General features: G+C 38.5%; 1 protein-coding gene and 1 long non-coding RNA gene across 3 annotated transcripts in view; one reads left to right on the plus strand and one right to left on the minus strand.

The window, feature by feature from the left end:
- Positions 1-20,393, plus strand: part of EDNRA (endothelin receptor type A) — a 62,779-nt gene extending 42,386 nt beyond the window's left edge. The window contains exons 4-8 of one of the 2 annotated variants that reach the window (XM_055276080.2): positions 7,959-8,157; positions 11,339-11,491; positions 15,285-15,418; positions 15,845-15,953; positions 17,927-20,393. In XM_055276080.2, coding sequence (XP_055132055.1) covers positions 7,959-8,157; positions 11,339-11,491; positions 15,285-15,418; positions 15,845-15,953; positions 17,927-18,067 — 736 coding nt within the window. In that variant the 3' untranslated portion in view covers positions 18,068-20,393. The remainder of the gene's footprint in view (positions 1-7,958; positions 8,158-11,338; positions 11,492-15,284; positions 15,419-15,844; positions 15,954-17,926) is intronic. The other variant, XM_055276081.2, reaches the window with a different exon arrangement.
- On the minus strand, positions 1,977-15,297 carry LOC129481119 (uncharacterized). Its single transcript, XR_008657265.2, has 3 exons — positions 15,048-15,297; positions 7,947-8,093; positions 1,977-4,347 (listed from the first exon to the last, which is right to left on the minus strand). It is a non-coding gene; the product is annotated as an uncharacterized lncRNA (long non-coding RNA).
- Positions 20,394-25,128: the final 4,735 nt, after the last annotated feature.

The following is a 25,128-nucleotide window of genomic DNA, read 5'->3' on the forward strand; positions in this document are numbered from 1 at the left end:
ATAATAATATTTATAATTATTACCATTTACTGAGTATTACTAAGTGTTAGGCCCTATTGAAAATGCTTTACAAAAATTAGTTTAGGGCTGGGTGAGGTGGCTCATGCCTGTAATCCCAGCACTTTGTGAGGCCAAAGTGGGCCTATCACTTGAAGCCAGGAGTTCAAGACCAGGCTGCCCAACAGGTGAAACCCCATCTATACAAATAATACAAAAATTAGCCAGGCATGGTGGTAGGCACCTATAGTCCCAGCTACTTGGGAGGCTAAGGCACAAGAATCGCTTGAACCCGGGAGGCGGAAGTTGCGGTGAGCCGAGGTTAGACAACAGCAGCTGCACTCCAGGATGGGTGATGGAGTGAGACTCTGTCTCAAAAAAAAAAAAAAAATTAGTTTATGTAACTGTGATAGTTAGTGTGTTATCTCCACTTTACAGACAGGGAAGCTGAGGTTGAAAGAGATTAACCAAGTCAGCGTGGCTACTAAGTGTTGGAGCCACTAATCAAATGTTGATAGTCTGCATTCTTAACCACTATACTCAAGCATGTAAAAACTCAAACCATTGTTGATGAAGAAAGCCAAACTCTGAAAAATAGTTGAAGAGACGTATTCTGAACCAAATGTGAAGACCATGACTCGTGACACAGCCTCAGGAGGTCCCGAGAACCTGTGCCCAAGGTTGTTGAGTTACAGTTTAATTTTATACATTTTAGGAAGAAAGAAGTTACAGGTAAAAACATAAATCCATACATGTAAGGTTTACAGTGGTTTGGCCTGGAAACATGGGACATCTTGAAGTGGAGGTTGGGTGAGGAGGGCAGGGCGGTGCTTCCAGGTGATAGGTGCATTCAAAGATTCCCTGACTGGCATTTAGTTGAAAGAGTTAAGTTTTGCCTAAAGATTTGAAGTCAGCAAATGCTGACAAGAAGTGCTTGGGGTTAGGATAAGAGGGTTGTGGAAGCCAAGGTTCTATGTAGATGAAGTCTCCAGGTAGTATGAGAATAGATGGTAAATGTCTCTTATCAGATCTTAAAAGGTGCCAGACTCTTAGTTAAATCTCTCCTGGATCAGGAAAAGACCTGGAAATGGAAGGGAATTATCTACAGAATGTAAATTTTCCCCACAAGAGATGGCTATACAGGGCCATTTCAAATAGCTCAAAGAAATATATTTTGGAGTGAAATACTTCTATTTCTTTCAGGGCCTTCTCTCTGTTACGTAATGCTATACTAGAGCATGCTTGGGATTTGGTATCTCACTGCTACACAGAGTCTGTTTTGTTAGGGTTTTTTTTTTGTTTGGTTTTTTTTTTTTTTTGAGACAGAGTCTTGCTCTGTGGCCCAGGCTAGAGTGCAGTGGCTTGATCTCGGCTCGCTGCAAGCTCCGCCTCCCGGGTTCATGCCATTCTCCTGCCTCAGCTTCCTGAGTAGCTGAAACTACAGGTGCCCACCACCATGCCCGGCTTATTTTTTGTTTTTAGTAGGGACGAGGTTTCACCATGTTAGCCAGGATGGTTTCAATCTCCTGACCTCATGATCCACCCACCTCAGTCTCCCAAAGTGCTGGAATTACAGGCGTGAGCCACCACGCCCGTCCTGTTTTGTTAGTCTTAAGATCTGTTTTAACGTTAATGCTGGCCTGTTGTGCCTGAATTCCAAAGAGAGGAAAGTATGAAGAGGCAGATCCGACATCCCCTTCCCATCATGGCCTGAACTCGTATTTTAGGTTTCTTTGAAATCCCCTTGGCCAAGAGGAGGGGTCCATTCAGTCATTTGAGGGGCTTAGAATTTTATTTTTTGTTTACACCATAAAGCAGTAGAAGAAAATAGACTATCTTTTTGATCTCTGGAAAGGGAAGGAAGACCCTTCTGAACTTTAAAAGAATGGTAGAAATTCTGAATAAAATTATAAATGTATTTTAAGATATAGTATTTTAAAACCTTCAGATTAAACATTCATAAAACTTTTTAAAAAAAAAAGTAATAAGCTGGGAAAAATTGACACTCCTCTCACAGGCCCAGGGGGCAGAGCTGGTTCCTCCTCACTTTTTTGTTCTGCCTCCTCTTTCTTCCTTGGGGGGATCTCGGAGCATCATGCGGAGCTTCAATCATGCCCAGTGTTGAGTCGGGAAGATAGCGGGAAGGTTAGGTCATAGATTCCTATATCTAGTGTCGGGTCACCTCACCCATACCACCTCCTCTCTTCATCTCATGCATGAAGAAAGAGAAATAAGATGTTCCATCACGATAAATAGTTGTGTATCAAATGAAATGTGAGTGATTCTTAGTTAAAAAGAAAGGAAGGACTGAAGGAAGGAAGGGAAGGAAAAGAAAGAAAAGAAAAACAATGAAAGTAAGAAAAAATGATGCCAAGAATCTATCTCATTAAGATTTGATCTGAGTTGTAGATCAAGGAGATGAACTATTTTAAAATTCCACTCTCACAAAAATCAGCCTTAATCCAAAAGGTTTTTCCTTGAAAATAAACTAATCATTCTTTGTTCCCTAGACACACAATTTACTATTTTTACATTTCATTTGGTATTGACCCTAAGCTTCAGGACTTGTATGTAGGGAATCTATTTGACATTTCTATTTCAAAAGCTTTCACACGAGAGAATGAATCATTCACACTTAATTCCTGAAGATAAGATTCCATTTGCTTTAACTCTTCATTTGGTTGCATTATATTCTACTACTACTACAAAAACAAAAAACAAAAAACAAAAAAAAACAACACTTTTTAAAATGAAACAAGGAATGAAAAGGGAGTTTGGAATCTGTTGCAGTTTGTGAATCCCTACTTTCATTTTATGAGCTGAATAAGTTATGGCCCAGGACAAAGAGTTCTCATGATTTTTTTACACAGTATTTTAAAAACATAATTATCTCACATTTCAGAGTTGTTTGAAAGAAAATGAGAGAAACCATACATCCAAGTTCTATAGGATTTCTTCATTACTTCATTAATCAATGATTACAGAATGATGTAAGATCAAAGAAAAGATCTAGCTTTCTCACTATCAGCTTTTAATCTGAATAAGATAAACAGGACTGAGAGAAAGCACATGATTTCTGCCAGAATGGATAGGCTTTCATTGCTAATTTCAACTATGGACTTGTCTCAGTTTAACTTTTTGAATAATTCCTCCACAAATCTAGTTTCACATCCTTGGTCATTTGAGAAAAAGACAAATCAGGAACTGAAGAAATTCAGAAACAAATTTTGACCCCTATCCAGCTTTTTCGGTGAATTATCTTTTTAATTCTAAGGCAGTATACTTCTATAACGAACAAACTTTTCCCAACAGAAATGAATAACCAGCCATTACCAGCTATTAAAATAGGTATTTTTACATGCTGAAAGTGACAAGTTTTATATATTACTTTGAGTATGTTCGGAGGCAAAAAAAAAAAAAAAAAGCAGCAGCAGGAGGGGGGTAGGAGGGATCACTGTTGTTCTTTGCAAAGTTGTGTTAAAGTGGAAGATGATGATGATGGGATCAGACCAGTAAAAAGGTCTGGGTACAGATCCAACTTGTTAAAAGTTGCCTGGGGAAGAAGGCTATAAAAAGATAAAACTCTTTTAACAACTATTCCAGAGTGATGTGTTATTAGATACTTGGAAAAGTTGCAAAGATCCATTAATAAGGCAGCTTTGTTTTATATGGCTGAAAAGCTGATGTCAGTTCTTGAATCCATCATTTCAAATAATTGCTCAGTGGTCTCTGTGATATTCTCAAAGGTATATCCTAACTCAAGAAACATGAAGGTGGTTTTCAGAAAAACCTCTTTGTTAGAGTTGGACTTGGTTTCTCCTTATTTTCCTGGTGTTATAGTTTTCTATTGCACCGTGACAATAGTGAAGACACAGAGGAAGGGTCTGAGCCAGAAGACATGAGCAGGGAACTGGACAAAGTCCAAGGCTGGGTAGGGCAATAGGATCTTATTTGGGAGTCTGTTCACTATTGCACTGAGTTATTTGTTCTTTTATCTTATTCTATTTTCAAGATCAGGCAACTGGTTAATTTTGCTACCCCATTTCTCTTTGATAACTACCCCAAAACTTAGCAATTCAGAACAACAACCGTTTTATCATATCTCACCATGTTGAAGGTCAGGAATTTGGGCAATTCTTCTGCTCCTTGTCACTTCAGCTGGGGTTGGTGAACTTCAGCTGACTCTGAGCTTGTGTCAGAGGTGCAACACCCACATGCCTGGCACCTTGGCAGGGACAGCTGGAAGTCTGAGCTCAGCAGAGCCCATCTCCCCCTCCATGTAGTCTCAGGGTCCTCTCAATGTTTTTGCTCCGGCAGGCTCAAGGCTCCTTTCAGAGGCCAGACCTGGAACTGCAAAACATCATTCTAGCCACACTCAATTGATCAAAGTAGTCACAGGCCAGCTCAATTTAAGAACTCAACTGAAGAAGTGGTAAAGCATTTGCAGCTGTCTTTTAATTCACCACACCTGATTCTCTTCTAAATTGGAATTGGCCAAGCAGTTGCAGCGGCTCAGCCTTAGGAGGCCGAAGCAGGAGGATGGCTTGAAGTCAGGAATTCGAGACTAGCCTGGGCAACATAGCGAGATCCTTGTCTCTACAAAAAATATTTTTAAAAATTATCCTGGCATGGTGGTGGGCACCAATAGTCGTAGCTACTAGAGAACCTAAGGTAGGAGGATCCCTTAAGGGAGCACAGGTATTGGAGGCTGCAGCTATGATTGTGCCATTGCACTTCAGCCTGGATGACAGAGTAAGACCCTATCTCTAAAAAAGAATTCTTCCTGCTAGCATTTAGCTTCCAAACCTCCATATGGTATCAGAGATATAAATCATTAACAACCATTACAAATGATCAAGTTTGCTGTTAATTAAAGATGTGCAGAGGTAAAGATAGGAGTGGCACTGTACCTTATGGAAGTGGCAAATAAGAATAAATAATAAATTCTAACACAGGCAAGCATTCATTGACAGGCACTTGGTAGAAACTTCTTTGTTAAGGCATTTCAGCCACCTATTTATTCCCTGATCCAGTAATCCCACTCAAGATAATTAATCCAGAAAAATCATTCAGAAAGAGAAAAAAAATTATGTGTACAAACAAGCTTATAGGTGTCTTATTCACAACTGTGAAACACTAGAAATGATTTGAACATAGAAAAAAGATTCAAGTAAATTATATCAAAATCTTGTTATACTGTGTAGCCATTAAATTGATAAGTGCCACGCCCATGTAGAAACATAGGAGAGTATTTTTAATGTAAATAAAGCTAAAATTTAAAAATTGTGAGTCATATGATTATAGTCTATTCAAACTATGCCTATGAGAATCAAAACAAGAAAAGAACAAAAAAACAGATTTTGTTGAAGTGGTATCTTTTTAATTTGTTTTATTTTATAATGACTATTACAAAGAGAGATGTATATACTTACTGACTAGATGGAAGGCTGTTTATAATCGCACCTCATGAGAAAAGTACATTTGTGTGTCAGTGTGTTGTGCCATTATATTCAAAATAGAAATCAGTTTTGAAACATCCAGTGTTTTGTGGTTTCCATACCTTTCCCCACCTCCATTATCACAAATGATTGTTTCTAATTGTTCTTATGGTTGTTTTCCCCGTATCTCATGGAGATGTTATCAAGACCTGTGTGATTATAAATGGAAAATATTCTAATTCTCAGTGAGTGAGTTAATGAAGGAGCAGACTGATCGTGAATTATTTGCTAAACTAGACTCTAAAAATGACTTCTACTTATTTGTGAATGTTGAATTTACATTGGATTATGGATGTGTAATATTCTGGGAACTCATGGCACTTTATAAAAATGAAGCTGGTCTGTGAACATGTTCGTCATAAGAACATGTTCGTCATAAGAACGTGTTGACCACATTTTATTCCTTAAGCCACTTTTCACCCCAAATCATGGCAAGGAAATCAGGTTTTCTTACTCTCTAATGAAATAGGGTGTTTTATTTAAATCACCTTCCCTGGTAAACAACCTGAGAGAAGGGAAGAAGAAATAGATGTAACTCCGTTGACAGCTTTGGGATATAGACATCCTGTCTCCATTCCTCTTAGCTTTTACTGGGTATCAGGCTGCCAGTTTAACAAGGGAACAAAGAAAAATAAACAGTGATTTTTATCCCACTGGACAATTTATGGAAATAACCATAAATTTTAAAATTCAATCTTGATTATATCATAAAAGGATTTTCTTGGTCTGTTTGCATAGCTGTATTTTATCCCATTTTGAAATAATCTGGACTTTTTTGAGATTTGTATTGTACACAAATCTTATTTACCCTAAAAATATTTTATAAAACATTTCTCCAGCAAATTGTGCTATATAATACGCCATGTGGCATCATCATAAAATACCCAAATCTATACATGCTCATCTCTAGGGAATTCTGATGAAGAATCAGTCAGCATAATTCTAAGAGTTGTGTTTTCACAGATGTACTGTGTAAATGTACTGAGACAGTACACTAAGTATAACTGATGGGGGCTCGTCTTGGCAGATATGGGTAGCTTGTATGTTGCCTTGGCTTTATTGATTAATCTTCTACATTACTTTGTATGTCCTGCAAACCCATGAGCACCTGTCTCCAGTGCATTCAATCTGTTTTACAGCCTTCTTCTGGCACTAACTAATGAAAACTATAAAAAGAAAATGTTTCTTTTCCATTACGGCAGCAACAAAAATTTCAGGAATGAGGCCACAAAAATACCATACCACGTCACAGGTCTCTTCTTAATAGTAAGTCTAAAAGCAGTTAGCATCAGACCATCACATCAGGTCAAAGAACATAGGATTTCTAAACCAGACCTTCCTTAGATATAACATTTAAAAATGTGATTATTATCATTAAAATAGTGAAGTAAAAAATAGGGTGAGCATAATTTCTTATTACCAGACAATTTTTTGATTCACATAATCGTTCAGTCACATTTATGTTATATACTCTGTATGAACCATTCTTTTCTGTTAGATTGTAAACTCTAATTTGGTTAGAAACCAAATTGTCTTTAAATAAGTTGTATCTGCTCTAGCACAGGGCCATAATGGGAGTGATATAGTCCTTCTTTGACATTTACCACAAATAGGTATTTACTAAAACTGCCACCTAGTACAAGCCCACCGTGCTCATATTTTGAGGGTAAAAGAAGGGAGGAAACAATGGAATATCTGTGGTCATTATTCACTCAAGGATATCTAGGCCCACTTCATAGATAATGCTTTAAGGTTTCTTTTTTTATTTTATAAAGAGGAATAAGATATTACTATAACAAGTACCAGCAGCTTTCATGATCCCTCCCATCCATCCAATTTCTCCCCCAGCTTAAAAAACATAGGCACAGCTGTCTGTTACCGCCACATTCTAAACTCTCCTAAGATTTCACTAGACCAAATAAAGACCTCAGACCTCAGGCCTGCCAGGCAGTTGATTTCCAAATGGGTGGAACTCTTAAAAGCCCCACTTGTGGCCGGGTGTGGTGGCTCAGCCTGTAATCCCAACACTTTGGGAGGCCGAGGCGGGCAGATCACGAGATCAGGAGATAGAGACCATCCTGGCTAACACAGTGAAACCCCGTCTCCAATAAAAATACAAAAACAAAATTAGCCGGGCGTGGTGGCGGGTGCCAGCAATCCCAGTTGCTCGGGCGGCTGAGGCAGCAGAATGGCGTGAACCCAGGAGGCGGAGCTTGCAGTGAGCTGAGATCCCGCCACTGAACTCCAGCCTGGCAGCCTGTGCAACAGAGCAAGACTCCGTCTCAAAAAAAATAAATAAATAAAAAGCCCCACTTGGTTTTCATACCAAGACTCAGAAAATTCCTAAAAAGACAATTACTGGTATTGGAAATGGGGAGGAGCTTCCTGCCACTTACAATTTTTGTTTAATTGAAATACATTTAAAATTTCCTAACAACTTGGTTCCATTACCTTTTTTTTCAGGTACAGAGCAGTTGCCTCCTGGAGTCGTGTTCAGGGAATTGGGATTCCTTTGGTAACTGCCATTGAAATTGTCTCCATCTGGATCCTGTCCTTTATCCTGGCCATTCCTGAAGCGATTGGCTTCGTCATGGTACCCTTTGAATATAGGGGTGAACAGCATAAAACTTGTATGCTCAATGCCACATCAAAATTCATGGAGGTACTAAACGTTTAAAAGGAATTAACTAGGGAAGGGAAGAGGTCCTTCGTTAGACTTCACCATCTTGAGACTTGATGACGTCGCCACAATGCCAAGTGTGGTTTCTTCTGTCAAATATTCCTCAGTTGCATGAAAAGTAGATGTTAAACCTGTGTCTAGATTCTTGAATAGAACAGTTATGTTGGCTTTCACTCTTATATTATACCACAATGGTAGACACATCTGTTATTCTGCACCAAACCACTAAGAATACCAAAGCAAATTTACTAAGAGGGACTAGATGTGTGTGTGTGTGTGTGTGTGTGCGCACGTGTGTGTGTATGTGTATATATATATATATATACATACACACATATGCTATTTGTTTTTATAATAATGAATACAACACAACAATTTCCATCTAGAAGACGTGCTGATGTTTATCTTATGTCACTTGGGGAGAAGCACATTTCTCACATTCTTTAAAGATGGATTTACTAATTCAAAGTAGAGAGTAGTACTTACATGTACTTATATTAGTACGGTTTCTGTGTCTAATATACAAATAATATAAAATTGTAGAACTTTTTAAAAGAATATTTTGGTTTAACAAATTCAGTTGTTTTTTTTTTAATACACCTGACCATATTAATGTTTTTCTGAAAAGCTTAATCACATGACTATTTTGGGAAACCTATTTAAAATGCATCTTTTCTTTGCAAAACTAACATGTGGACTGAGGAGGGAAACCAAAAGGATAACTATTTCTCTTAAATCAGTATAATTTAGTGCTTTGATGTAAGTTTCATGTAGCTCACATTCCACATGTAATTATTTACAGACATCTCAAGGTATGTTTTCCCAACTTGGAGAATTCACAGAATTCGTGGTTTTACAGTTGACCAGTTATCCTGCTTGGAAATTATTGTTTTAAAATTAAAAGTGCTCATGAAAACTGCCAAGCTAACAACTTAAAATTGAAGTTTCTTACTGGGTTAGTCTTCAAAGTGAAAAACAAAGTAGACAGTAGGAGATTGTCAGAATTTGGGCAGTGTGAATAAGCAATCTAGATATTCCAGATGCAAACATTAGAGAAAAGAGGTTCACTATAAGAAGGAGCTTACTAATCCTTAGAGCCAGACAAAATGAAATGGGCTGTTTCATAAAGACAGAGTCTTCTATCTAGACGTGTTCAAGTAAAGGGTAGCTACCCTTCAGGCATGGGTGGGCTAGACGGTTGCAGTAAAGGGTATGAGTTGAACAGATAATTTTTTAGAGTTCATTCCAAGTCTGAAGTCCTGTTCTCTTTTTCTAAATTTATTTCCCCTATTTTTTCCATTCTTGCTCTTCAACTTTACCCTAGACTGATGGTAGGCCCCCCTCTACCCATGTTGATGACATCAGTTCCAAAGACATGCATTACCCATTTCTCTGTGGGCCTTTGCCATGGAGGGGGCAGGGGACTCCATTCAGCCCTCTCAAGGGTCAGCCTCCAGACCCTCTGCAGCTGCTTCTGGGTCATTTATACCCAGCCAGCAAATGCACCCGGAAAAAGAGGACACAAAAGAAGGGAGAATGGGTGCTCAAAGGAGTGTTCGTGTTGCACTTCAAAAAAGAGAGAGAGAGTGCTCCCGACTTTTTTTAAGTTCAGGACTGAAATCTTTCTACAGTGTGTTGGGAACAGGGAAATGTTTGTGTAAGCAGTTTAGAATAAACCAACTCCTTTGGGAGTTTGCACTTAACCTGAGGATAGAATTCAGGGATCTGTGAACTTGGTTGGAAAAGAAACAACATGTTTATTTTCACTAACTTCTAACTGAATTTATCATTTCGTTCTATTATGAATGTACCCAACAAATCACCATAGTGTTTACCAGTATCATGACTTTTTCAGTAATAAAAATAGCAGACATTTTTATGCCATATAACACTTGTATAATCTCAAAATATTATTTATGCTCTTCAGAATTTCAGCACTTCAACAGTTCAGTAGTTATTAGAACCATCATTAGGTTTGTTATTTGTGAATAAACACAATATTACTATATCAAATTTAATTTGTAATATTTTGATAGCTGTGCTTTAATGTAATTGGTTTCCATTGCAGTCTTATGTATTTTATTTTATGCATGTAAAAGTATTATTCTCAGAAGGGATTATAGTCTTTACCAGACTTCCAAAAGGGTCTGTGGCATAAAAATAGTCAAGAACTCCTCCCCCAAATTTTTTGTCTTTAGGAACCATTTTTAGATTATTTTAATAGGCATGTTATAAATGCAGCCCACTTAGCCTCTTTCTATATTCAGAAACTGTCCCATTTTTTACAGAGCAACATGATTATTTTTTTACTGTGGGAACTGCATTGTCCTTAGTAAATTAACAATCTGAAGAAGCATTATAAGGAAAGAAAAAGCATTTCGTCCCAAGTTGGTGATTAATTTCGTGGGAAGAAGAATTTAGATATCATTTTTCATTTTCCATTTTTATAGGGTATTAAGTTTTCTTCTTTAAGCAGATGTAAAACTGAATAATCTTGGTATTTATAAATCCTGCCCAGCTAGATAATACCAGACATGCCTTCAGTTGAGATATGCTGCCTCAATAGTTTCCAGGTGGTAAGTATTAAAGGAGGGAGAAGAGTATAGCTATTGAAGTTCAAAGTGGCTGGCTTTAAGGTCACATAGCAGGCATACCAGGCAGAGGGTTAACCCCTATTAACCAAAGCTACACAGATAAGCCATTCATAACCTTCACTGTTTCAGGTTAAATACACTTTCACCAAAATAGTCAAAAGTAAAGCAGGCACTAACAAAATTTTGAGGTTCATGAAGAAATAAAGATAAACATATATATTCTTTTGTCTCAAAATCATGTTTTATGAGCTTTAGAAGGACATTATTTTTATTGATTAGGGCTCTTCCATTGTGTAGTTGAAACCTTCAATCTATGAAAAGTATCCTTGTCAAGATAATTTTTGTAAGTGCAGTTTCTTTATGTGCTGTTTAAAGCCAGGATAATTTCTGAAGTTTCCAATTTAATTGAGTTTTGAGGACCACTCCCAAACCCATTACTGCAAGCTGAAAGCATGATTTTACAGACGTATCTGCAAGTTTAAAGACCTTAAAGCTACCAGAGGCACAGCACGGTTAATTGACATGACTCTGCTCCTCCTTTTCTCTTCTTTTTTTTTTTCACTTTGAAGTTCTACCAAGATGTAAAGGACTGGTGGCTCTTCGGGTTCTATTTCTGTATGCCCTTGGTGTGCACCGCGATCTTCTACACCCTCATGACTTGTGAGATGTTGAACAGAAGGAATGGAAGCTTGAGAATTGCCCTCAGTGAACATCTTAAGCAGGTAAATCCCATAACATCATGAAAATCTGGCCAGGACTGGTTAGTCCTTGACAGCAGCAGGCCTGTAAATACTGTCTTTAGTAGAATTAGCCTGATTTCCTAAAATGAAAATACTATCTTGTAACTGTTTTCTTTATAGTAATAGTGTTAGAAATTTCTTTTGTAAAATGTGAAACCTGCCTATAAAACAAGTGGTCCTGAAGGCTGGGCCCAAATAGAGAAGAACTATCCCTCTATTTTGCCAGGAGTGTACTGAGCATGTGTGTATGTGAGTTCGTGCATTCAACTGGGCTTGAAACTGTACCAGGACACAAAGAAGCATGTGACTTTCTCCCCATGCAGATTTACAGTCTTGTTGTAGAAATAAAATACGCATGCAAAACAACTGAAAAATAGAACCACAGGTGTGGTAAAAGTAGCCTGGGCTATGGAAAGCCAGGAATGGTATGAGATAGAGTCATAGGGAAGCTGTTCATAGATGAGGGGGATTGAACCAGACCTTGGAGGATAAGTGGGATTTGATGGGGAAGAAGTTGACAGAGAGCATTTCAGGTGGAAGAACAGGAGTCTAGTTAGAACGTGGAATAGGAACCATGCATTTGGGGAATGGGAAAAAGGAGATGAACCTCTCTAGAGCAATGTCTAATGTGAGACTTATGCTAGGAAATGGGATCATGTACATTAGAAGAGGTAAAGTGTTGGAGGATCCAAAGTTCTAGAAGGAATTTGAACATGTCAATAGGAGGCTAATGTTGGTCCCTCCTGGGTGAAATTAGAACAGATAAAGCTGTGGGCTTTCAAGGGCAAAACTAGACTCATACTTGGCTCTCTGACCTTGGGCAAATTGCTTAATCTCTCTGAACTTCTAGTTTCTCATAATATGTATGTAATAATACATCATGGGGATTACCTGAGACATGTAATGTGCCTAATAGTACCCAGCTCCTAGTAGGTATTAAGCAAATGTTAATCTACATTAATTCTAAGAGTAAACCTAGGACTTCAGGTAAGTTCCCTGTTGCAACAGAAAAGTATATAATGATGGCCAACTACACCAAAAGTTAATGTGAGTTGTTGATGGAGTCTGTACATCTGTCCTATATAATTACCATGTGCACGCATAGTTCCTCATCAGCAACTCTTCAACTACTATACTGATTTTTCTGAGCTTCAGCTTTTTATCTGTAAATTGGGCATAATATATGAATCAATAGTATGAGGATCAAAAGGATGAATGTGTATGCATGTACTTTATAAAATCTAACATGCCATAAAAATGGTAGCTATTATCTTTCATTGACATTTAGCAGGAAGATTACATTGAGAAACCTTAGTATGACTTTGTTCAGGCATGAAAGTTTCAAATACTCCAATTGCTTAATATGTTTACAATTATTTCCTCTCATTCTTGGAATGGAGGTAGTTAGAATGAGTTTGTGAAAAACAGTGTTTTAAAATATGGATTTTTGCATTCACACCATGATTGAGCCTGTTTAAGCTATGAGTGGTATTTGCTGTGGAAATAATTAATTATTTAATTTTGGAATAATGTTAATTAATTGTGGAAACAATTAAATAATTGTCATATGCTGCTTCATGTTTACATAGCATTTTTTAAGTTTTTAAAGTGCATTTCCATTTCCATGTCTTTTTCTTATTTTTTTGATTCCTCCAAGCACCCTCTGAGATCGGGAGGATATATATTGTTTATTATACAGGTGATTAAGAGGTTTGCTCAACCAAATGGAGATTAGAACCCAAAATTTTGCCCTCATGCAGTTAACGTTCCTTTTGGTGCCACTCAAAGCTGTAGCAAATCCTAAGTACAGAAGAGCAAGGGTGGCTGGAGGTCCTGCAGATGGGACTGCAAGCATAGAACACAAAGCCTTGCCATCTTGACTAATACTCTGTGGGGCTCATAGTTTTGCTTCTTGCTTGGTTGTCTCTAATTTCTCCTCATCATAATGATGACAGTTTTATCAATTAGGGGTTGTGTTTGGATGCTGGGAACACAAAACCCAAAATAACTGTTAGTTGACCAAGAAGGAGTTTATCTTTCCCCCATAGCAAAAAGTTCAGACATCAAGATTTAGTGGTCAAGCCAAGTTAGAGGCCAGGTATCTACTGTTTTGCTGATCTTTGCTTCAGTCTCAGAAGACAGTAGCAGCAGCTCTACTTTTATATCTGATTTCCAAGCAGCAAGAGGGGAAGAACAGAAAACAACCCATCGTGGGTGTGCATCAAAGGAGTGTCCCTATACTTCTCAGTAACTCTTCCGGAAACCCATGCAATGCTTTCTATTTCATCTAATGGGACAAAACTGTGCCAAGTGGCCATGTAGATAATTAGGGCAGGTTCTCCAGCTGCCTTAACAAATCAAGACCAGAGTGATGGTAAGGAAGACAGGAGAATGGATATTGGTTAAGCAAGTATCAGACTATCATGGCAGTGTACTAATACTGCTTTTAAAAGCATTATCCTCTTTGAGTATGCACTCAGGAAAGGTAACCTCTCCCCTAATACACTGCTTTTCTATTTTTATGGGCACACTGTCTTTCTGGACACACAAAATGACCCTGTTAAAAAGAGCCCCCATTCCTGAAGATGTGAATATTTTATTTCTTCCCTCAGTCATTACTCCGAAGCCATATCCCAGCTAGCCCAATAACTATGAGAGGTTAAAGAATTCCCAGTTCTTTGAGCTAGAGTAGTGAGTTATGAAAACTGCCCCAGAATATTTTGAATGGCTCAGCCAATCATGTGAGTTTATTGTAGGCTTCCCAGACTTAATGTTGTATGTTTCAGGTTGAGCCAGCATTACCCTTCCAGACCCTGTTTTTAATCAGTTTTATTTTGACATTAACTGATCCCAGTTACAGACAACTTGCATTTTGTGTTCCTAGTCCGGCTTCTAAATGCATGCAATAAAATACTCAAATAATGCACGCCAATGAATGGTTGCAGATAATTCCTAATTTATAGTTTTTCTGATCCTGAGCAGACTCAAAGGCATGCAAACCTTCCATGAAGTCAGTCCAAGGTCAGCATGTTCCAGATTTTCTAGTCATCACTGCTGATAATCCTTTACCCTCATCCTTCTGCTTGCAAACAGTATATAATATTTTTATATGTCATTAAGAACTACATGTCATTAAGAAAAGAATTTAAAGAGCAAAAATATCCCAATAGTAGCTGTGTTCAAGATCAGGAAAAGGAAAAAACATAGTGCTATGACTTTTCCTTTTCTGGTCCCCACTCCTATTTTGTTTTCCCAAGGTCTTTGTTGATTTGTCCATGCATTATCATGTGATGTGCAGTCTCCTTGCCTGCCATGCCATCATTAATGCTAATTAGTTACCTGTTATTAAGAGTCATTAGCTAACCCTTTCCCCCATGCGGTCACACCCCACCCCCCTACACACACACACACACACACACACACACACAGGCAGACTCAGCCACCTACACACACACAGCCACAGACTCAGCTGGCTCGCCTCCAGCCAGTTTCCACCTCTCTCCTGGCATATAACCTCTGTCCTGCCCTAATAACCAACCTGAGACCCCCGTCCTTCCTGGAAGCTGCCCAGAAGCATCATTAGCAATTCCTTAGTTAGAACGTTGACCTTAGAATCTTGAAGAGGTAGAGGCACTGTAAGCCAGGCTGTTCTCCTGGCTCTTCTTTGAATTATTCTTTCCCTGATGTCTCCTACTTCCTGGTACTGTAGTTCTTGCATCTAGTATACAAATACTAAATTTGTTGTCCTTTTTCTTTTTCTCTCACTTTCCTTTAGCGTCGAGAAGTTGCAAAGACAGTTTTCTGCTTGGTTGTAATTTTTGCTCTTTGCTGGTTCCCTCTTCATTTAAGCCGTATATTGAAGAAAACTGTGTATAACGAGATGGACAAGAACCGATGTGAATTACTTAGGTATGATCCTATGTACTCACTAGAAAATTGGAGTTTCTCAGATTTTCATATTTATAATACTTTTACAAAACCATCTACTCTACATGCCCATTAGCCCTGAAAATTAAAACTGCAAAGTTGATTTTTTTCTTTAGCTGACATAGCCTATAACTGATCCCAAAATGTGTGCAAGCCACATCTGTTATCTTGCCACTCCCCTCCTGAGGCTGTGCATAAGGGTTTGAGCTAACCAACTAGTGATGTATCTGTAACTGTCCTGCAAAACTGAAACTGCCATTTAAACAAGCACTTTTTACAAAATTCTAACTGCCACCCATAAGAAATGGCTTCTGGGCAAGAAAAATGCTTATTCTAGGAAGAAATGCTAGTGAGCAGATTTTAAAACAATATATTCTAATTATTCTACACCATTTTCTTTTGCTCTAGTTTCTTGCTGCTCATGGATTACATCGGTATTAACTTGGCAACCATGAATTCATGTATAAACCCCATAGCTCTGTATTTTGTGAGCAAGAAATTTAAAAATTGTTTCCAGGTAAGATGATTTTTCAAGTATTTTTTAAAGACAACAAAATGAGTATATTAAACAGTCAACAGACACAGCCAATTCCAGTTGTAATATTACTTTGATCAGCTGTACTCCTTTTTAGCAGTGAAGTGAAAATCATGTTTTATTACCCAGAAAGAGAGTCAGATTGTCGGCATAACAGAAAAGCAGTTCCTATTTAGACAACCACATACAAAGAGGTTAAAATCAAAAGGACTAAATCACATGCCAGTTTAGAATCCTCCTTTAGAGAGAAATGTTTCAATGTATGCTCCAGGCCACAGAGAGTACATAAGACCTATTCATACCTTACATTGTCTTAGACTTGAACCAAAGTCTTGACAAAATATAAGCTCTATTGTTAAGAAGGCTCTCACTGATCGAGACCATCCTGGCCAACATGGTGAAACCCTGTCTCTACTAAAAATACAAAAATTAGCTGGGCGTGGTGGCCGGCGCTTGCAGTCCCAGCTACTCGGAGAATGGCGTGAACCCGGGAGGCGGAGCTTGCAGTGAGCCGAGATAGGACCACTGCACTCCAGCCTGGGCGGCAGAGCCAGACTCGGTCTCAAAAAAAAAAAAGAAAAGAAAAGAAAAGAAAGCTCTCATTAAATGCTATTTAATTGTGTACTTAGTAATAGAATCTTCAAGGAAAGTAAATGCTTATTGCTGTGGGAATCTGAACAAATATAATTGTATTCAAAATCAGTTTCCTTCTGCTTTCAAACCTCCAGCCAGCTCAGCCACCCACGTCCTTCAGAAGCTCTAAGCCTGTCTTATTGATGTGTCATTTTCTGGTTCCTGAAATGATTTTAGCATAGGCTTAATCCTCACTGGATTTTGTTATCTTGGACCAGGCTGTTTAACTTTAGCTTATGGTACATATGAGGCAGAGTATGGTAGAGGTCAAGAATGCAGGCTCTGGAAGCAAAGAGCCTCGATGGACATTACAGCCCTGCACTTGCTAACTGTCTACCCCAGGTCTGGTTAGTGCCTCTCCTTTTTCAGTTTCCTTACCTATAAAATTGGATGATCACAGTATCTCTCTCATAAGGAGGGTAATATATGTAAAATGCTTGAAATAATAAGTGCTCAATATGAGTTGATTACTATTAGGGACAGAGTAGAGAGAAAAAACACAGTAACGGCCTGCATGGAACTTACAGTCTAAACAGAGGCAGACATATATTAACCAAGGAATCACACAAACAGATGAAACTCAGTATGGAAGTTTGGGGCCGTACTTCTGAGGTCTTCTTGGAAATGTCTGCCAGTCACAAAACACTCGGCCCAAAATGGATTGACTAACATGCAGGTTAAAATTAGTACATTATATAAGCTGAAATTAATTATTACTTACTCATTAATTTACATATTCATTGGGGGAGGGAAAATCAAGGTAAAAATTATCAGAAAATAATCCCACTTTTTGATGAATCTTCCTAAAAAGGCAGCATATCCAAGAGAAAGAGCCCAAATCTAGAGAGTCCTCGTTATCCTCTCTGGACCTCACTGTCCTCATTCATAAAATGAGGGAATAGCATAAAATGGGAGAACATCCAAGGCTGTTGTGAGAATCTGATGGGGTACCTGGTGTGGAGAGCCACACAGGTGGTGCACACTGAAGAAATGCTAAGACCACCCCCCGCGCCAGCGCAGCCCTACCCATGCCTGCCCCAAGCCGTGGAGAGCCCTTCCTCTCACCAACACTGCCTTCCCTTTCTTTTGCACTTGGTAATAAAATTAAAATGAGAAACAAGGGTTCTATTTCTCTGCACTGGAATGGACAGTGTAACTCCTGCCTGGTGATAACAGGCTCTCCACTCTAGGTTACTGTCAAGGTTCACTTCCCTCGAATGCGAATGGACATTTGCCCCTCGTTAGCGTGGCCCAGGGCCGCTGTGTTTGGCTGGGAATGGGCTGGTAGGCTCGCCTTACTTCGAATCTCCTCCTTCCCCCAGTCATGCCTCTGCTGCTGCTGTTACCAGTCCAAAAGTCTGATGACCTCGGTCCCCATGAACGGAACAAGCATCCAGTGGAAGAACCACGATCAAAACAACCACAACACAGACCGGAGCAGCCATAAGGACAGCATGAACTGACCACCCTTAGAAGCACTCCTCGGTACTCCCATAATCCTCTCAGAGAAAAAAATCACAAGGCAACTGTGACTCCGGAAATCTCTTCTCTGATCCTTCTTCCTTAACTCACTCCCACACCCAAGAAGAAATGCTTTCCAAAACCGCAAGGGTAGACTGGTTTATCCACCCACAACATCTACGAATCGTACTTCTTTAATTGATCTGATTTACATATTCCGCGTGTTGTATTCAGCACTAAAAAATGGTGGGAGCTGGGGGAGAATGAAGACTGTTAAATGAAACCAGAAGGATATTTACTACTTTTGCATGAAAATAGAGCTTTCAAGTACATGGCTAGCTTTTATGGCAGTTCTGGTGAATGTTCAATGGGAACTGGTCACCATGAAACTTTAGAGATTATGACAAGATTTTCTACTTTTTTTAAGTGATTTTTTTGTCCTTCAGCCAAACACAATATGGGCTCAAGTCACTTTTATTTGAAATGTCATTTGGTGCCAGTATTTTTTAACTGCGTAATAGCCTAACATGATTATTTGAACTTATTTACACATAGTTTGCAAAAAAAAAGACAAAAATAGTATTCAGGTGAGCAATTAGGTTAGTATTTTCCATGTCACTGTTTATTTTTTTAAAACACAAATTCTAAAGCTACAACAGGCCCCTAAAGCACAGTCTGATGACACATTTGGCAATTTAATAGATGCTACTCAAAGAATTTTTTTAAAACTGTATTTTCTTTTTTAAATGGTGTTTTATTACAAGGGATCTTGAACATGTTTTGTATGTTAAATTCAAAAGTAATGCTTCAATCAGATAGTTCTTTTTCACAAGTTCAATCTGTTTTTCATGTAAATATTGTAAGAAAAATCAATGTCAAGTACCAAAATTTTAATGTATGTGTCATTTAACTCTGCCTGAGACTTTCAGTGCACTGTATATAGAAGTCTAAAGCACACCTAAGAGGAAAAGATTGAATTTTTCAGATGATTTGGAAATTTTCATTCAGGTATTTGTAATAGTGACATATATATGTATATACATATCACCTCCTATTCTCTTAATTTTTCTTAAAATGTTAACTGGCAGTAAGTCTTTTTTGATCATTCCCTTTTCCATATAGGAAACATAATTTTGAAGTGACCAGATGAGTTTATCATGTCAGTGAAAAATAATTACCCCCATGTGCCACCAGAACTTAAGATTCTTCACTTCTCGGGGTTTTCAGTATGAACCTAAATCCCCACCCCAACGTCTCCCTCCCACATTGTCACCATTTCAAAGGGCCCACAGTAACTTTTGCCAGGCATTTTCCCAGATGTTTACAGACTGTGAGTACAGCAGAAAATTTTTACTAGTGTGTGTGTATATATATATAAACAATTGTAAATTTCTTTTAGACCATTTTTCTAGACTGTCTCTGTGGAATGTATTTGTGTGTGTGATATATGCATGTGTGTGATGGTATGTATGGATTTAATCTAATAATTGTGCCCCGCAGTTGTGCCAAAGTGCATAGTCTGAGTAAAATCTAGGTGATTGTTCATCATGACAACCTGCCTCAGTCCATTTTAACCTATAACAACCTTCTGCGTTCATAAATCTTGTAACCATGTTACCATTACAAATGGGATATAAGAGGCAGCGTGAAAGCGGATGAGCTGTGGACTAGCAATATAGGGTTTTGTTTGGTTGGTTGGTTTGATGAAGCAGTATTTGGGATCATATTGTTTCCTGTGCTGGAGCAAAAGTCATTACACTTTGAAGTATTATATTGTTCTTATCCTCAACTCAATGTGGTGATGAAATTGCCAGGTTGTCTGTTTCTTTCAGACTTCACCAGACAGATTGCTGATAATAAATTAGGTAAGATAATTTGTTGGACCATATTTTAGGACAGGCACAGGTAAAATAACATCAGGTTCCAGTTGCTTGAATTGCAAGGCTAAGAAGTACTGCCCTTTTTGTGTGTTAGCAGTCAAATCTATTATTCCACTGGCGCATCATATGCAGTGATATATGCCTATAATATAAACCATAGGTTCACACCATTTTGTTTAGACAATTGTCTTTTTTTCAAGATGCTTTGTTTCTTTCATATGAAAAAAATGCATTTTATAAATTCAGAAAGTCATAGATTTCTGAAGGCTTCAATGTGCATTTTATTTATGGACTGGTAAGTAACTGTGGTTTACTAGTAGGAATATTTCCAATTTCTACCTTTACTTCATCTTTTCAACAAGTAACTTTGTAGAAATGAGCCAGAAGCCAAGGCCCTGAGTTGGCAGTGGCCCATAAGTATAAAATAAAAGTTTACAGAAACCTTGAAGTGTCTCTTCATTTTTACATAGTTTTCCATAGAAAATGTTTGTTACATAATGCCTGTTGCAAACCTCTCCTTAGTAATATCCCGGAAAGCAATTTACTATCAAACAGGTACTTCCTACCTCTATTCTCAACCAACCTATTTTGTTGTACTGAGCATTTAACTCTGTCATTCATTCCTTCATTTACATTTCCAGTGAGTTTAATTGGGCATCTACTATGCACCAGGCATTCTTCCAGATATTGGGGACATAGTAAACAAAACGAGCGAAGTCCCTGATCCCATGGAGCTTGCATTCTAGGCAATAAACAATTACAGTCAGTAAGCAATATGTCAGGTAGATACCTGGAGGAAGAGATTCATATATATCCAACTGTTTATTTGACATTCACAGTTGGATGGCTAGTACACCGTAATATATCCAGAATGAAGCTCCTGATATCTTCCAGCCTGCACTGCCTAATATTCCTCTGCTCAGTTATAGACAGTCCCATTTTTTAGGAGTTGTTCGGGATAAAAACTTTGAAGTCATTGCTCGTTGCTTTTCCTCACACCTTGTAGCCAACATCTCCATAAGTCCTGAGAGCCCTATCTTCAGAATATATCCAGAACCTGACCACTTCTCTGTCTCTGCCTCTACCTCCCTAGTCTGAGCACCATATTCTCTTGCCAGGATAACCACAATAGGCTCCTGACACACCTACTCGTTTCCAGCCTTGTAAACAGCTATATTCCAGTTAGAGCCAGTCTCTCCTCTCCTATAAGTGATTAGGTTAGGTGAGGCTGACCAGCATCCTCTGGGAGTTTCTCAGTAAGAACTAAGTCAGAAAGAGCTGTTTTCTTATTAAAGCACGGCTGGGAGGTTGTGAGCCTGGGTGTGGCCGGACTCCGTGGTTGAGCATTATGAAGAAAGTCAATCTAGAGTGTCATGAAGATGAAGAAGAGCATTAAAGTCCCCAGTTCTAGCTCTCCCTGATGCTTTCTCATGGCTTCAGTAAACAAACCAACACATTTACCTTTTCACCTACACTAGTTAAATCTGGTTTTCTGTTGCTTGCAATACACACATTCTAAGACCATCTCATCTAAGTTATCTTGAATCATCTTTTGTTGTAACTTAATACACTTTATGTTTTTTAGAGCTGTTCTAGGTTTACAGAAAAATTGATCCAAAATTACAGAAAATTCCTACATGCCCTCCTTTCTCCCCCTTCTCCACACAGTTTCCCCCTATTTTTTACACCTTGTATTAGTGTGGCACATTTGTTACAGTAAATGAACCAATATTGATGCAATATTATTAACTAAAGATTATAGTTTACATTAAGGTTCACTCTGTGCTTGACATTCTATGGGTTTGGGCAAACATATAATATCACATATCCACCATTACAGTATCATTCAGAAGAGCCCCACTGCCCTAAAAATCCCTGTGCTGCATCATTTCATCCATCCCTCCATCCCCTTCTTGATTTATCTGTTCACTCAACACAAATACCATGAACAATCATCATATTACATTGTGCTAATAGCTGGGAACAGGAAATCAGATGAACAAATAAATAAATAAATGCAGTGACGAGCTTTGTGGTGACTCAACAGACGTCAGCATAGGGGCTGGTAAAAGCACAAAGGAAACAGTAGTCAAAATTCTTTTAACTTCAGTTGGTGAACATCAGCAGACAAGTACGAGGGCCTTTGCTTCCACAACTCTCATTTTACTTTGCATGAACTTTATGTCACCTCTAGGAGAATGGCATAAGAATAAGCAATATAGATTGTCTCTACATTGTGAGTTTTTATAAAGTCAGTAAATACATATTATTTTCCATTCAAAAGTAATTTAAAATTATCAAAATAATGAAACACAATTCCTAGATATAATTAGGAAATACCTGAGACAAATATCAATCTTTGACTAATCTATTACCTCTATTGTTGTTCTTAGGAGTATCACTAGTCCATGAGATAGCATGGAAAACCTTTTATGTGTAGAGTGAAGGAAACATACTGCCAGCCTTCCCAAACCACTCCAAGCTCATGATACTGAGTCTTCTATTTCTTTATTTGTAAAATAATAGAGTACAGCCCTGTATTTATTGATTTTACTCCATACTTCAAAGCAAAGTTAAATCAGAGCGCAAGTTTACCATATGCAGTTGAATGTTTCTGAAATTCCAACGGGGTCTTCACAATGAAAACCAAGTGTTTTTTTTTGTTTGTTTGTTTTTTTAATAATCCTATAGTTGAAGAAGTTTCTGCCATACTTTTCTCTAAATAGTAACAAAGACAAACCAGGATCTATATTTGGTCAGCATTGATATGCTTTAATTTTTTTGTTTTTAAAACTGAAAGGGGACAGACTTGGGTTCCTAGAATCAGGAAAGAATCAAAGATTGAAAATAACATTGTAACTGCAAAACTGGGCTTTCCCTCTGAGGCATGCTAGAATAGTTCACTTTTGATTTGATGAGGCCAGAACTCATTATATCTCCTAGTTTCCCAAGCTTTTAGCATCAATATTATTCAGTAGATTCTATCAGCTGTATTTCTTTGGGGGTGGTAATAAATTAGGAACAGCAATGCCAACCCTAGTTATAATCGGAAGAGTCATGGAATCTTCCCAGAGGAATATAGAGAATTCCACAAATTTTTCCCTTTTAGTCCTAAACCACAGACCCTTTATCTAGTTTATCTAAATGGAACTGATCATCTTTTACTTGAATTTGATTCTATGAAGGTAGATAAAATTGTATACTTGATGTTGTGTGATAGATTTGTCCCAAGTGGGAGTAATGACCCTGCGCAGTCTGCGTACTACCACATTGTCAGCCAAATCACAGGCCCAAGGCACATCCAGAGCATACAGAGGACAGCTCTGACTCACTCCATTTTTTTTTTTTTTTTTTTTTTTTTGCAGGATGGGTGGTTTGTTTTGTTCTATTTTGAGACAGGATCTCACTCTATTGCACAGGTTGGAGTGGAGTGGCACAACCTCGGTTCACTGCAGCCTTGACCTCCTGGGCTCAAGCAATCCTCCCATCTCAGCTTCCCCAGTAGCTGGCACTACAGACACATGTCACCATACCTCGCTACTTTTTGTATTTTTAGTAGAGACGAGGTTTCACCATGTTGCCCAGGGAGGTCTCAAACTCCTGGGCTCAAGGAATCCACCTGCCTCAGCCTCCCAAAGGGCTAGGATTACAGGCATGAGCCAGCCCACTCATCCTCTTACTCATTCCATTTGTGCATGCTTTTTTCAGAATAATGCCATTTCTCCATGAACTATAGCTCTCTATTTCTCTCAGAGTATGACTTTTAGGGTTAACTTCAATTAAATGCTTGTGCTTTTAAAATATCCTAAAATGAGAACATCTAAGTCTGAGCAGGTAAAGGGAATATATTTGTGTCTAATGAAAAATTAATGTCATAGGTCCAACTTTTTCTCTATGTTATGAAACCTGATAGGGTTAGGCCTGGATTACTGTCCCTATCAGTCAAAATTCCACTGGGACAAATGGAATTCTGCTGACCAACTTAGATCTAGCAAGCAGGGCCAACCCCTGGAGCTGGGGGTAGAAGGGTGACTTCCCAAAGAAAGGAGAATTGGCCAGACGCAGTGGCTCACACCTGTAATCCCAACACTTTGGGAAGCCAAGGTGGGCGGATCACCTGATTTCAAGAGTTCAAGACCAGCCTGGCCAACATGGCTAAACCCCATCTCCACTAAAACTACAAAAGTTAGCTAAGCATAGTGGCAGGTGGGATTAACTGCCTGTAATCCCAGTTACTCAGGAGGCTGAGGCAGGAGAATTGGTTGAACCGAGGAGGCAGAGGTTGCAGTGAGCCAAGATCACTCCACTGCATGCCAGCCTGGGTGACAGAGCAAGACTCTGTCTCAAAAAAAAAAAAAAAAAAAAAAGGAGATTTGTCTATATATCTTGCTACTCCTTATTTCAGCTCCTTTTTGACATATTTAGCTCAGTTCATTCATCAATTGTTATTAGTTTTTAAAAATAATTTTCCCTTTCAAATTATAAAAAGAATATATCAAATATGTCAATAATGTCTTTAAAACTCTTACAGAACAATAATTAATGAACAATCCATGTATATATGGAGGGAAACCTTATATATGGTGATATGGTTCGGCTCTGTGTCCTCACCCATATCTCATCTTGTAGCTCCCATAATTCCCACATGTTGTGGGAGAGACCCAATGGGAGATGATTGAATCATGGGGGCAGGTCTTTCCCAAGCTATTCTTGTGATAGTGCATAAGTATCATGAGATCTGATGGTTTTTAAAAGGGGAGTTTCCCTGCACAAGCTCTCTTGTCTGCCACCATGTGAGACATGCTTTTCACCTTCTGCCATGATTGTGAGGCCTTCCCAGCCACATAAAACTGTAAGTCCAATAAACCTCTTTCTTTTGTAAATTGCCCAGTCTCGGGTATGTCTTTATCAGCAGCTTGAAAACGGACTAATACATATGGGGATATATATCTTACTTATCCAGTCCTTTGCTACCCTAAACAAGACAGTGCTATACATCATTGTCAAGTCTCCAGGGGGATTTGCATGATTTCTCTGTGAGATGTAAGCAGGACTGCTGCTGGATCATAAGGCTTGTGCATATAGTTAATATCACCAGTTATAGCCAGGATGTCTCCAGAATGGCCAAACTAGTCCTGGGTTAATCCATCATTGAAGAGTTCAGCAGCTCCAGATGCCATGCA

This window comes from Symphalangus syndactylus, chromosome 4, assembly GCF_028878055.3.
Source record: "Symphalangus syndactylus isolate Jambi chromosome 4, NHGRI_mSymSyn1-v2.1_pri, whole genome shotgun sequence".
Lineage (NCBI taxonomy): Eukaryota > Metazoa > Chordata > Mammalia > Primates > Hylobatidae > Symphalangus > Symphalangus syndactylus.